Raw genomic sequence first — 14,654 nt, 5'->3', positions numbered from 1 at the left:
TTCATCCCTAGAGGCATTCTCTTTCACTGCATCTCAGCCACCCGTGCCTGCAGTTGACACCTTCTTCATCTGGAACTCTCACCTCTGGAATAAGGAGTTAAGAACTCATGATCTTTTCTTCTCTGCTTTCATCCAGCACCCCCAGGCACACGAGTGCCAGTCTTTCTCACCATCAACCACCCCTGTTTGCTTCTTTCCTTCACTTGCCAATACCCTCAGCTCGTGAACCTCACCGTCCTTCTGTCTCACAGCCTAGCAGAATCTCCTCCCTGGATGAATCTAACTGGCCACCGTCTCTTTGCCTACCGCTTGGCCGCCCAGTGCTGCTGGGGAAAGCCACGCGGTTATGCAGACACAAGGCAGCTGGCCCCCAGGGCCGGGCAGGCTGCCGTCCTTGTTTCCCTGGTCAGCTCCCTCTCCTGCTGTCCTCAAGGGCCACTCCAACCTCCTTAAATCCATTCAGTCTCCTCACCCCGCCACTTCCTCCTCCTGTCTCAGCAGGCGACCTCATTCTCTATTTGTCCGATACGGAGGGCCCTCGACCACCTGTCACCAAATGGACAGCCCGGCTTCATCTGGCCCTCTCCCCGTCCCCTTATCTCAGGCCACAACGAGAGAAGGGTCTGCATCTCCTCTTGATCAAGCCAGGCTTGCATCTCACATCCCGCCCTCCTTCTCTGGACCCCTAGTCCATGATTATGTCCTCTCCACCCCGTCCCTCTCTTCCTGCTGGCTCCTGCACAGCAGCCCACTAAACATCCTCCAGTCTTCCTTTCCCAGAACCTGTGCCCCTCCCCAGCTACTGCCCTGGCCCTCCTGCCCTCCACCAGCCAGGGCCCTAGGAAGGTACACGTATCTTTATCATGCCTACTAACGCTTTCTCTGCACTCTTCAACCATCCGCCCCAGCCACTGTGCAGCACTCAGCAATATCTGTATGTGCTGGACACCGTGCTATGCTCTCTTGTCCCAAAAAGTCAGTGATCAGTTGCTCACTTGGGCCTAAACCAGGGAGGATCTCTCAGGTTCTGACCTCTCAACTTCTAGGCAGTGTGTTTTACCCTGAAGACCTCTCCTGAACGTCCATGGACCTCTGCCTGCCCCTTCTTACAGCTTCTCCATCTTCCTCCTGGCCCTTAAGAGTTTTCCAGGAAAGATCTCCTGGATGACTCAGACCCAATCTGGATTAGAACCTTTGTTCTCATCCGCCCCAGAAGCAATTATGGCCACTGTGATTGAGTAATTAATTACATCATTATTTGTTTAATGGCTGCCACTCCTGTTAGAATATAAACTCTTCAAAGGCAAGACGGTGTCTCTTGCTCACTGAGGTATCTCAACAACTTGGCCCATCACTGGTACTTAATAAATCATCATTGAATACAAAAGGTGGGGGTGGGGGGAGCTCTTGTATAAAAGGGCCTGTATTTTTCATCCTTGGACCCCCAGCACCCTGTGTAAGGGCCTGCTCATCACCCAAGCTCAGAAGTTATTAGTTGCAGGCTTACAATGTTCCAGGCTCCATTGGCCACCCTGTCTATACCACCTCATTTAATCCTCACAATGACCCTTAGGGATATGTAGTTGATTATTACCCTCCACTTTACTGATTAGAAAATGGAGGAACAGAGAGTTTGGGTAACTTGCCCAAGGTCACACAGCCAGTAAGTGTCCATGCTAGGATCTGAATCCAGGTCTCACCCCAAAATACATGGCAAAGTCTCTGGTTCTTCTTTGCCAGGCCTAGAAGGGAGTGGCCACAGGGCATCCCAGGCTGTGTGACTGTCACTTGTCACTTCCCGATTCTGGGCCTGGTTCCTCCATAGTAAAATGAGGACTTTGGGTGGCAGGTGTGTCTCCAGCTCTGACATTCTGCAACCCTCAAGAAAAGCCATGAGCCAGGCAAGCAGGGCTGTGTTGGGATTTTAAAATTTATTCCAACGTGCTGTTTTTTCTTAAAAAATATCCTCAGGCTGAACACTCAGCCCGAGCTGTAATAAAGGCAATTATTATACTTGTAAAAACTTCTCATTCACAGTACAGATGTAATTTACAACAAAGGTCACACACATCAATACTGAGCATTTTTTTTCCTTCTGTACATCATACTCTGTGCTTTAGACCTGCATGGATTTTTGTTGAATATTATTAATTTTTTTGCACTGATATATACCATACCGACATTGCAAGATGCAAGTGTAGAAACTGGAGTTTAAATAAAGTTACAGGCAAAACTACCCATCCCAGTGCAGATGCTGTACATATCTACAGTACAATTTTTTTGGAATGTATTGCCATTTAAGAACATAGAAACTTTCTACAGACAATTCCACATACAGAATAATACATACATCTTTTAGAAAAAAGGCAAATATTTATCTTACAGAGGGTGCGTATCTTACATTTGCCTGCATGTTCCTTTTTTCTTTTTTCTTTTTTTTACACTAGCGTTAATAAAGTGATCGTAAGTGCCGAAGCAGTTTTCTAATGGGAAGCAGACTGGATTCACAACACAGAAGCAGAATTCGTGGAACGGACCTCCAGAAACTTCCTCCCCACTGGTCAGTACTGCATCGTCCGCATGGGTGGCGGCTCAGCCAGGACCTGCTTTAAAGAGGATCTGCCTGGAGAAAGGACTAGAGAGAAATCCAGCTCAGATCTATTGCTTGTTCCTCTTCGGACAGAGCATGGTGAGAGTGCAGCAGGGGCTAGGGGAACCTGGAAGCTAACTCAGACTTGTTCTGACAGAGGGAGGCAGAGGGACTTCTGGGTCTAGAGGTTGGAGATTATGGAGGCAAAGCAGCTGGCTTACTGTCAGGTTCCGGGAGGAACTCCAGAGCTGGACCCAGAGTGGAAGCCATGGGGTGGGAGGGGGCCACCTGGGGAAGGTGCCTTCAGGGGAAGAGGGAGGAACAGAGTAAGAACCCTGGGTGACCCCGAGTGTACCAGAGGCACCGTTTGCCCTGGATGGCAGGCCTGGTGGTGGGGTGGGGAGGGCAGGCGGCTTGGAATCCCCAACAGAAGTTTGGCAGCTTCAGTAGGTTGGTTCCTCCCTCACGGCCAACCCCCGAGGGTCAGAGCTAGTTGCTACCAAGGAATGGTCATTCTGCATCTCTGCACATTCGCAACAAAGCACGTGGCACATGCCCATACCGACGGATTAGCCCTGCTTTCCCCACTGCAGGGACAGTGCTGTCACAGGCAAGCCGGAAATGTGGAAGGGGTTGGGAACAGAGCAAGGGGTCCAGGGCAGGGTGTGGGGCGAGGGTCTTTCCAGATTACGAAGTTGCGAGCCTGGGTTGGGGGCCATGTGCTCGGGGGACTGGGAATAAGGTCTGGCGAGGGTGGAGTGGGGGCGTTAGAGCTGTGCCCATTGACACACATCCCAGTTGGGTGGCATTGATTCCATCCCTCTGGGGCAGCAGCCTGTGGGTCAGATTCTGTCCCCAGCTTTCAGAAATGGGTCTCCAATGACTTCTGTCCCTGTTACCTTCCCTGTGCCTGTGCTTGACGTGCCTGAGCGGTTGTGGGGGGCTCTCCTTCTGGCCACACTGTCCATTACCAGGCTCCCCAGGCCAGGATGCCTTTGGTGCATGGGCTGTTTCAGTACAGGGGGCCCGAGGCCCAGGAGGGCTTGGGGCACAGGGCAAGGGCGAGGCCTGGCCATCCCCAGAGTCAGGGGCTAACCCAGCAGAGCCCCTTGCCTGCTGGTCTGGGACTGGATTTGCCGAGGAAGGTTTCAGAGATGGATTAAAACAATGCCCCTTGAGTAGCTCCCAGCTAGACAAGAAGTCTCCAATTCTTGAGCAGCCCCACAGGTGAGGGCTGAAAGGCAGGGGGTAAAAAAATTGCCCAGGCATGAGCTGGGATTGGGACTTGGGCTCCTTTATTCTGCCTGCCAGGCCTAAACAGTGCCAGTGGGTTCAAAGCACGGGTAAGAGTCTAGCAATTCTGGAACACAATGGACCCCCAGTATTACTGTCCCCAGGGAGGCCCTTTCCCATCGTCCCCCTTTTGTCCTAGCTCTGAGCCAGGCCAAAGGAGAACGGACAAGGTGGTCTGGCTGAAAGCCGGACCTGAGGCTGCTCCCTCCATCAGAAGGGGCCAAGCAGGGACAGGGCCTGAATGTGAGCTGGAAATTATGGGCAAGCCTGGAGGGCTCCCGGAAGCCCCTCAGCCATCTCCTTATAGTGTCCCATCTCAACAACCTAAAAATAAGGCCTGGCCCGAGGGCCCCAGGGCCGGTGGGGAGAACCCTGCTCTGTAAGTGGCATCAGCACCCAGCCTGGAAAGGCTACAGCCATTGTTCCTTGCCACTCTCCCAGCCCCAGTCATTTCTGGAAGGCTGGGGAAGAACCCATCTCTCCCAGGGTTGGGTGAGGATGTTGGAATTTAAGTTCCATATTTTCAGCTTGGGATTTTAATTTTTGGTCATATTACTTTTCTTGCAGAGCAGCTTTCTTTTGCCCCAGGAAATTCAGGGTAGCTTTTCAGAGACTTGATTGTTTTAGAGAATAATTTAAATGATTAGGACAATGCAAAAATCCTGTAGGTCAAGAGAATCGGAGGAGGGTGGGAAAGAGTACCCTCCCTTTCTTGATTCTTTATATATTTTAGCAAGAGGTTTTTGCCAGAAGATGGGCCTGGACAATTTCCCCCACCACGGTCATAGGTATTTCCTCCAGGCTGGTGGAGGACCGACAGCGTGGGGTGGGGATGCCGGTGGGGGTGGGACCAGCCATGCTGCAAAGGGGTCCGGAGATGTGCCCAAGCACTGGAAGAACCCGGCCACGAAGAAAATGGGGTCTCCCTCCTGCACCCCAGGGACCAAATCTGAAGCAAAACCCAAGCTCCAGCCTCAGAGCTGTCCAGCTTCAGACCCCAGGAGTCTGGGCCCTGCCTCCTTGGCCTTCTGGGTGGTGTGAGAGTAGGGAAGGCAGGTTGGGCATTGGGCCAGGAGAGTAAGGCCTAGGTCACATGCTCAGGAGCCGGGAGCTGGGATGATCTGGGCTCTTATCCCAGCCCAGGGGGTAGGGGTGGGAGGTGCAGAGGGGAGGTGCTGGGGGGCACCCATGGGTCAACTGCCAGGGTGGGCAAGGACTCAGACCCCCTGAGTAGCCTGGGGGCATCAGCTTCTATCATCTACCTCTTCCCTATTTTTTTGTTCCTCGAACTTGGGACAAGTGACATGTTTTCCCTTTCTTGGAAAAATAAAAAGTGCAAATGACGGAAAGGTAAGTTTTGTGGGCCTCTCGGCCTGTGTTTGTGTCCCTCTGCCTTGGGCCGCTAGCTGGGGTGGGATAAAGAGGCAATAAATAGGAAAACCATAAACATTTGTACATAGGAGCGTTTGCATTTACACTTAATTATTATCTATTTTTAAAAGTTTCTTGTTCTTTGCTTTGCTTTTCCCTCAGTGCATCCCGTCTCCCTCAGCAAATGGCTTCCTCTAGCCAGGCCTGAGGGCGGCTGCTGACCTCAGTTGCAAAGGGCGGGGCTGCACTTAAACCCCTTCTCCCCCAAAAGCACAAAATATTCACAGCCTCAAACTCCTCGTGGGTTATTTTTTATGTGGGTGTGTGTTTTGTTTTGTTTGTTTTCAAGCAACGAAAGGTATAGAAAAGGCACAGGTAACTGCATACATGGAAAGATAATAACAGACGGGGGTCTGAGCAGAGGCTGCTTCGACAGATGGACAGACGGGAAAGGGAGCCCGGGAGAGCAAGATGATTCGAGGAAGTTGGCTGGAAACGTCTTTTGCCGAACACTGGGAGCCAGAAGCTGAAGCGGTCGGAGAAAGGCTAAGTGCTTGGGGCGCCCCTGTCCTCGGGCTGGTTTGGAGGTGCACCGGGCCCCGTACTTCCTGAGGGCTTGGGGGAGCCCCGGCTGGTCCTGGGTTCCCCGGAAAGGTTCCTCCTGCGGGCGGGGAAGCACGTGGAGGCCTCGGCCAGGCAGCCCACGGAGCTGCTGCGGTCCAGCGGCGGGGTGGGGGAGGCCTTGGGGCCGGCGAAAGTGCACGGTGACTCCAAGCAGGGGCTCCAGGGCTGCTCGGCCCGGCGGCCCTGGGGGGGCCGGGGCAAGGCCTCGGGCGGGGTGCGGGGGCGGCCTGAGGACGTGGGCTCCGGGGGCCCCTCGGCCCCACAGGGCTCCCAGTCGGGAGGTCGGCCTCGGCCCCTGCTCGTCCGCTCCCTCTCCTTGGGGTCGCCCCTGCCCGCCAGCTCCGAGGAGAGCGTGAACTTGGAGACCTTCGCCACGGGGGACACGGAGGCCGATGAGCCCTCGGTGGGACTCCAGCGGCCTCGCTCCTGGGCCTCCCGGGCCCCTGTCAGGTCGCTGCCGCCCCCCGAGAAGCCGCTGACCCAGGCTCCGGGGGCCCCGGGCAGCAGGGGCAGGTGGGTCCCCGGGCGGGCCTGCACCATCTGGATCCCGCCGATGGGAATCAGGGGGCAGGGGGCGCGGGTCAAGTGCTGGGAGTGCAGCGGGAGGTGGCTGAAGATGTTCTCCTCTGTCCGGGCTGGGCCGTGCCCGTGGAGGTCATGGGGGGCGGAGCAGGGCCGGAAAGAGAGGGGGTGAGCAGGGCCAGGTGAGCAGGAGGGACTTCGGGGCTCGGCCTTCTGCTGGGGTCAGAAAACAAGACAAGGGAAGGCGAGGGTTACAGGCTGGGCGCGTGGAGAAGCCGAGGCCTGCTGAAGCGTGGGGACGTGCCCGAGATCCCAGAGCCAAGGCTGGTGGCATGGGGGGCGGGTCCCACCCGCCAACTCGGCTGTCCCCCACCCACCACGGTGCCACCTGTGCCTCGCCGCTCTGAGCGGATGGGCCACCCACCAGCCCTCCGGCGACCCTGGGCCCACTTGGGCCACATGTCTGTCTTTGGGGGGGTGCTCTGGGGTGGGGGTGCCCTGGTGCCCCCCATGAGCCCGGCCCTCTATCTTTGTGCTGCCTGTCCTGTCCCTTTTTGGACATGAGCCCCCCCTCTCGAGACTCTTGGCCTTCTTCGACCACCAGGAATTTTAATGGTAACCCCCCAAATCAAGGAAAGACCCCTCGATTGGTGCTGCACAAGGGCCAGAGTCTCTGGTGCTGCTGGCGAATGAGGGTGGGTGTTGGGTCATGAGAATTCGGGGACAGAAAGGGCTGGAAATGCTGGGGGTGGTGGCAGGGAGGGTGGAGGGGCGCTGGTGGCATCGGCCCCAGTGAGGGGGACCGTGCTGCTGATGTGACAATGTCGATCAAAGCACTGGGGACGGCAGCAGGGGTGTAGGGGTGCAGGCACGGCAGGGCAGTGCCGATGGTCAGACAGGGATAGTGTTGGCTGGCGGTGGTGTCTCTGAGGGTGCAGAGTGACTGTCATGGTGGAGATGGTGATGGTTTGGGTTAAGTGCGACCATCTGATCTGCTCTGCAGGGGCTGCCCAAGTATCTATACCCATCCCCGGAGCCATGCCACTGGGAAGCGGTGGAATCTGGGCAGTCTGTCTTGAGAACCCATGCCCCACTGCTTTTGAGCCTAAGTGACAATAAGTGGCTTCAGGCCCCCAGCGTGGTGCCTGGGTAAATGTCTGCTAAACTTCCATCTGCTACCGTGTGGTAGGAGCTCCTGAACACCAGATGCAACCACCCCACCCCCAGGGGACAACCGGTCCTGATGCCACAGGGGCAGGCACTCACCCACGGGGAGGTGCAGGTCTCGGGGCTTCTGTCCAGAAGCTTGTGAGGTAGAGGCGTGGATGGGAAGAGAAGCCGTGGGGCCAGCCCCGAGCCTGGGCCGTGCTCACCCACTGAGGGGCTGCCCGGCCCCACCAAGGCCCACTTCCCTGGCAGGACTGACCGGGGCGGTGACTCGGCCTGACCTGGAGACCGTCTCCTGGTGGGCGAGTATCCGGGGGAGCCTGGGTCCGTGAAGCCCTCACGTTCAAGGGACAGATGCGCTCGAGGGGGCAGTTCTCTTCCCAGGGGGTGGGGGCTGACAGGAGACAGCTGGAGTCTTGGAGACCCACAGGGGTCCCTTCCTGGGCCCATCTGGGAGCCAGGCAGGCTCGGGGCTGAGGCCTGGGGTTCTCGGGCCGGTGGAGATTGCTGCGGGGACGAGTCATTTTTGGTTAGTGATTGTTTGCGAGTGAGCGGTGGGTGGCTGCCCGCTTCTTTGCTTGGAGACCACGGCCTTCTCAGGGACACGGTCTTGGAGCTCAGGGCCGAGCTTGTGTCCCTCTCCGTGGAGCCCAAAGGGGTCGGTCCCAGCCGGGGGAGGCACAGGACGCTCTGGCTCGAGGTGGAGCAACCGCCGGCTGCCGAGGGCTCAGCTTCCGAGACCGAGCTGCCCCACGCAGCCTGGCCGCCGGAGGTGGTCCCCGGGGACTGAGTCCCCTGACCGGGCAAGGAGGCCGACCCTGGCGGGCCGAACGGGGCTGCCTCCGAGGGGGGGCCAGACGGCTCGTCCTGGCTCTCCTCCTCCTCCTCGTCCTCGTCGAGGTCTGAGTCGGAGTCTGAGTCCTCCAGGCCTGAAAACTGGTGCTCCTCCACCGCCTCGGAGCCCTCGCGTCCCTCCGAGTCCTGGAACGGGTCGTCACTGGTTCCTGAGGGGACACACAACAGACGGGGTGTCACCGTCGGACCCGGGGGGCTACGCTGGCCTCGCAGCTGCCCCTGTCTAAGCCCCCGGTTTCCTAATCACCATGGCTGTGACAGAAGATTGCTGGGACAATCAAGTGACATACAGAGACGGTGACAGATTGTAAATTATAACGGTGAACGACAGTTATCCGCCGTGTGCAGTTCAGTGCTAAGGGCTGCCTGTGTAATAACTGTAATAACTCCTCTGGTCCTGAAACGATCCCTTGGAGGTTGGTGCTATTCTTTTTTTTTTTTTTTTTTTTTTAAGGAAAGACAGAGAGAAGGAAGGAAGGATAGAAGGAAGGAAGGAAGGAAGAAAGGGAAACATCTTTAAACATTTTCTTGTTTTATTGTATTTTGTTTTTCCGTTTTTTGTTACATGGGCTGGGGCCGGGAATCGAACCGAGGTCCTCCGGCATAGCAGGCAAGCACTTTGCCCGCTGAGCCACCGCGGCCCGCCCATTGGTGCTATTCTTACCCTCATGTTATAGATGAGGAGGCTGAGATACAGAGGGATCAAGTAAATTGACCACGTAAGGGCAGGAGCAGGGCTGGAAAGATAGACTTTTTCTTTTCCATTAGCATTTCAGTGAATTCAGAGTATTTTGTGGTTCTATCATAAGCAAGTGATGTCACCTTGCTGTGCCTCAGTTTCCTCCTTTGTCAAATGAAATGTGACAATCTCACCTCTTGGGGTTTGCTAGGAGGAGTAAATGTACCTGGAGCCCAGAGAATTCTGATCATTGTTAATACATTAACAATGAGATTTATTATTCTGGGGCACACTGCAACCCGCTGGCCGGGCCAGCAGCACAGAGCCCCAGTCAGGCTACACATGCATTTGCTGCTGTGGGTGGGCTGTGGCTAGCTGGCCTAGTGGCATCTGGCTGCTGGCAGGACCTGGGCCCCTGTGGGTCACCTGCTAAGCTGGCATCAGGTGGCAGAGCAGGGCGCCTGCCCAGCTGAAGGGAGCAGGGCTCTGAAATGCCAGCCTCACCCTGCTGGGTCACCTGTAACAAGTCACAGCTCTTGTGAGGAAGCTCTGCTAAGATCTGGCTTCCCCTGGCAGGTTCCTGGGTGGTTGGGACCTGCCAGCCCATCTCCAGGCTGGACTGTTGTGAACCGTGTTTCTAGCCTGCTGTTGAGGGCTGATGACAGGTGGGCTGAAGGGCTGGCCAGTGCCATCCCCACTCCTTACCAAGGGAGCTGGGCACACAGCTGAGCCTGGTGACTGCTGAAAGTAGCCTTCTGACCACCACTCGGTCCAGCTGCCCAGTGGGGCCAGAAAGTCCAGCATTTATTAAGAGAATTCACAACCTGATGGAAAGTGGGTTTCAGTAGGGTGAAGGTAAAAAATTATGGGGTGAAGCCAGGGCTGGAAAGTGAAGAGCAGTTTGCAGGGATCAGGGTGGGGGCTCCCTGGCAGCTGGGCGCAGAATAATAAGAGTTGGGAAAGGAATGAGGGATTGGGCTGGGGAGTGGGGGACAATAGCCACTTGGCGGTGTTCCCCAGGCATTCACTTCCCTTGCCAAGGACTGTGGGAGTGGAGTGGGGAGGAGCCCCTGGAGCTCCTCCAGCCTCCCCTAATTTATACATGGTGAAATACAGGCACAGAAGAGGCAGATGCTTGCCCAAGATCATCCAGCAAACTAGTGGCTGAGTCAGGACTTATTTTACAACATTTGCATTATTACACTGCCAGTTTAAAAATGATTTTGATGCATCAAGAAGCAGGCAATGATCTGAGCTCGAATCCTGGCTCCAGTACTTCCTTCCAGGTGATATTGGATAATTTACTCAGTCCTTTCTGTGTTCAGTTTCCACATCTGTAAAGTAGGGGTAATAGCGCTAAACCACTGTCTTAAGCTGTTACATGGCATTTAGTATGGGGCCTGGTTCATGGTAAGTGCTCAGTAAGCCTTAGAGGTAATCAACTTGAGCTACCACTGCTGTGACCTCAGCAGGCAGGCAGCCGGGGCAGGCATTGCAGGCATTCTGCAGAGGGGCCTCAGAGGGACAGGGCCACCAGTGAGGGAGAGTCCAGCCCAGAGGGGTAGGGGGCGTGCCCTGAATGCCCAGTGGAGGAATGATGGACAGATAAGGAAGCCAAGCATACCCTGCCCAGAGGAGGTTTCACCAGGCCCCTCCACCCCCGCTTCAAGGTGCTGTCTGACCACGGCTGGGGTCACAGCTACACTCAACAAAGCTGGCTGCTCAGAGCCCTGGGACCTGGGAGGTTGAGGGCACGGGATCGCGGAGAGTGTGCTGCTGCAATTTCGCCACAAGGTGGCGCCAGTGCGTCACCGTTAAGAGCGGACTGCGGGGAGCCGTGCCTTCCTTCCCAGTTGTCCTCCCACACCCCCACTTTGGGTCTAACAGGCATGAGCCCCGATGATCCTCTCTGAATCTTTCTCATTTCGGGAAATGGAAACCTTTCCAGTTTCTTAGGCCATGCACGTCTTCGGTTCCTTTAACTCTCACGCCCCTTCCCATCTTATGACAGGTGGCAGATGTAAGGAGAATCCGACCACTGCTCATCGCTTGCTCTGAGCAGGCCAGTCCGAACCGCCCTGCGTCGGTTTGCGGGGATGTCAGCGCCCACCTCTGCCCCTACTGGCCGTCCTCCACACAGAGCTGGAGTCGTCCCTTTAGAACCGTTTCGGTCAGAGGGTGTCCCTCCAACTGCCCATCTCCCTCAGAGCTTCAGGGGTCCCCCTTCTCTGATCTCATCTCCCGGCACTGCGCCCCCTCACTCAGGGGTCCAGCCCCACTGGCCAAGCACGGTGCCTCCCTGCAATCCTGCAACTGCTGCTCCCTCTACCGAGGGCTCCAGTCCAAACACCACCTGGCTCCCCCACCCCTCGCTTCCTGTAGGTTCTCTGCTCACCCAACCTTATCTAATATCCCGTTCACACGTGGCAGCCCCTCACTTGGCTTTCGGACCTTTCATGTATTGCTCCATACTTACCACCCCTGCCATGTTCCACATTTTTTCACTATCCACCTCCCCCTTGAAAACGCAGACTTCCCGAGGGGAGGAGCTGTGTTTTGTTCCCTGCCCTATCTCCAGCACCTAGAACAGCCCAGAATGGGGCTGCTGCTCAGGAGTCAATTCCGGAATGAGTGTCACTGTCACAAAAGGTAGGATGATCATCCCTATTTGTCCCAGGGGAAAATGGGGACAGGAGAGGGGCAGGGACCTGGTCAGCGTCCCTCAGGGGGCCAGCTGGGTCCTCCTGACTCCCATACAAGGAGGGCTCTGGGCTCGGGCTCAGGCTCCCCCAGTTTGGGCATTAAGGTGGCTTTTATGTGAGCCAGAGTATTTTTCTGTGAGCTTGAGCACACGCCCTGTTTCTTCCACTTGGGCAACAGAAGCTTCTACCATGAAGACTCAATGAGACAATGCCTATGAGTGGCCTGATGTACATTTTTTTTTTTTTTAACATGGGCAGGCACTGGGAATCGAACCCGGGTCCTCTGGCCTGGCAGGCAAGCATTCTTGCCTGCTGAGCCACCGTGGCCCGCCCCTGATGTACATTCTTGAGAGGCACGTAGCCCCACATCCTAGCTTTCGGGGCACAGCCTTGAGCTCTTTCTGTTCTGTTCAATAAAGGTGCTTTCTCTCAGCCAAGAGGAATTGCAGTCTGACTTCTCTGTTGTAAGACTGTGAATGGCATTCCCCAATCAGAAAAGCAGTAACAGAATCTCACATACATGGGCACACACATGTGTGCCTTTGTCACACTGTGATTCCTGTTCTCACTTCGGGAAATCTGGCTAGAGGTTTGCCAGATGCAGGAGTGATGTCTTCCCCCTCCTGCCTGCCCATCCCCCCACTTGCCAAAGCCCCTCTGGCTCTTAGCTGGATGCCGAGGCCTGCTGCTTTTGACTCATCTCATTCTTGTCCCCTCCATTCTCTAAAACTGGCTCTATTATCCTCGGTGACAGAGGACCAGGCTGGGGTGTGGTGATGGGAGGGGCATGGGGGTGAGGATCCCTCACCAGCCCCCAGCTGTGCAAGACCCACTCTGCCCGAGGCTGGGTGTGCAAGCACGAGGGTGGATGCGGGTGAGGGCAGGGTCAAGAATTGTGTGGCCAAAAAGGCTGCAGCTGCATTTACTAAGCAAACTGTCTGTTCAATATGAGCATTAGAATATATATAAAGAGACCACCAGGGCACTCAGAATGGTTTCTGGAAGGTAAATACAGGTAGCAAGACCCGATCCATCCCCCGCCCTGTGCCCCCTGCTTGGTCACACACAGACTCAGCCCTGAAGGCTGAGGTTCCTGGGTCAGATGTGTCTAGGGCTGGCCCTGGCTAGGGGATTGGGACCCCCTCCTCTCATTTCCACCCTGCATGTGGGGGAGTGGCTTGCTGCCCTAGCTCCTCCGGCCCTTCGGGTGTCTCCCTACATCAGTGTGGCTCAGGAGGAAAGCAAGTGGTCAGTGGGCAGGAGAGGACAGGCATCAGGCGTTAGCGACACGGACTCCAGATCCCCTTTGTCTCTTCCTGGCAGTGGGATTTCAAGGCGGTCATCTGTAAATAGGGAGAGTGTCTCTGACTGCCTCTCAAAGCGCAGAGAGGGCCCCGAGGGATGGAGAGGCAGCACTGGGCTGGGAGAGGGGCCAGCCAGCAGCTCCATGGGATGGGGAGGGCCTTTCCACCAGCCCTGTGGGCCCACAAGGCAGGGGACATGATTAAAGAAAGGCCCAGTTTTAAGTGGGGGACAGGGGACAGAGGGGAATGGATGGGGGTGGGGCAAGAAACCTGGATGCAGGCAGTGGCAGCAGCCTCTAACTCCCCAGACACCACGTGTGCTGACAGAGGTGCTCACCCTGAGGGCTGTGAATACACACAGGGGGTGCTGCACATTTGCACACACCCTGGTGGCTCGCCCTCAGGCTCTAAGCACCCCCGGGCGCTCTGCACATGTGTGCATACAGGTGGCTCACCCTCAGGCTCTAAACACCCACAGGGTCTCTGCGCACGTGTGCACACAGGTGGCTCACCTGAAGACTCTGCACAGCCAGCCTTGCTGCTCCTGCTAGAATGGCCCGTGTAGAGCCTGACCCTGAGACCTCAGTGAACAATGTTTGCAGAATCCAAGACCCCGAAAGCCTTGTCTCACAGGTGCAATGAAACGGACACCCAGAAAGTTCCCAAAGCTGGCCTCTGGGTGATTCCACTCTTGGCTCTCTTACCACTTCTTCGACACCCAGCCCCCAGTCCCTAGAAATCACGTGGCTGGGAGAAATGGAATGTGGGCTCCAGTCCCCAGCTCTGCCTCTGGTGAGCTTTGTGGTCTTGGCCGAGTTACCTGCCTCTCTGAGCCTCAGATTCCTCATGTGCACCAGAGCTGCGGCAGGAGCCCTCACCTTCCTGCTCCCTGTGCAGGGAAGAGCATGGGCTCTGGAGAGGTCTAGGTTTCCAATTGCAGCTCTGCTGCTTTCCAAGCTGCGTGACTCTGGGCAAGTCACTTCATCTCTCTGGCCTCATCTGTAAAATGGAGCTTATGGACCTCACAGAGTCAGTGTAAAGAGACGCTGAGATAATGCACAGCACAAGTTTGGAACATACCTGACACTCAGCAGGGGCCAGTCAGTATTGGCTCTAATTACTCAGATATTGATTTAGTCTACAGCCTCTGGGTTTCAGCCATCCCACCTGCATGGTAGAGTGTAATGCATAAAACTGCAGCTGCACCGCATGCTCTGCTGGTGGATGGGGGGTGGGGTGATCATTCTGTGAATTTAACCTTTTTTACTGTCTTCCAGTAGTTGGGAGAACTGGAAGGAAGTATATGAAAGAGTGGGAGGAAGGGGAGAAGGAGGAGGAGCAGAGGGGAGGGGGAGAGGAGGGAAGGGGTGAATAAGTTGGAAAAGGGGGAGGAAAGGAGGAGGAGAAAGGAGAGGGTTGGCAATTTGTTACCTTCTTCGGCTTCCAGCTCCGCCAGCACCCCCGTCTCTTGGCACTTTTTGCTGTGGGCCTTTGACTTCATGTGCTTAGTCAGATTCCCTGGAAAGAACGAGAACAGACTCAGGCTC

At 55.9% G+C, this 14,654-nt stretch overlaps 1 protein-coding gene across 6 annotated transcripts in view; it reads right to left on the bottom strand.

The window, feature by feature from the left end:
* Nucleotides 1-1,916: 1,916 nt before the first annotated feature.
* HIVEP3 (HIVEP zinc finger 3) overlaps nt 1,917-14,654 on the bottom strand; it is a 553,422-nt gene continuing 540,684 nt past the window's right edge. For 5 of the 6 annotated variants that reach the window (XM_077150041.1, XM_077150042.1, XM_077150039.1 and 2 more), the window contains 3 exons: nt 14,539-14,625; nt 7,667-8,571; nt 1,917-6,616 (listed from right to left, as the gene is read on the bottom strand). In XM_077150041.1, coding sequence (XP_077006156.1) covers nt 5,801-6,616; nt 7,667-8,571; nt 14,539-14,625 — 1,808 coding nt within the window. In that variant the 3' untranslated portion in view covers nt 1,917-5,800. The remainder of the gene's footprint in view (nt 6,617-7,666; nt 8,572-14,538; nt 14,626-14,654) is intronic. The other variant, XM_077150045.1, reaches the window with a different exon arrangement.

The sequence above is a fragment of the Tamandua tetradactyla genome, chromosome 2 (assembly GCF_023851605.1).
Source record: "Tamandua tetradactyla isolate mTamTet1 chromosome 2, mTamTet1.pri, whole genome shotgun sequence".
NCBI lineage: Eukaryota > Metazoa > Chordata > Mammalia > Pilosa > Myrmecophagidae > Tamandua > Tamandua tetradactyla.
This window is presented reverse-complemented; position numbering and strand designations above follow the sequence as displayed.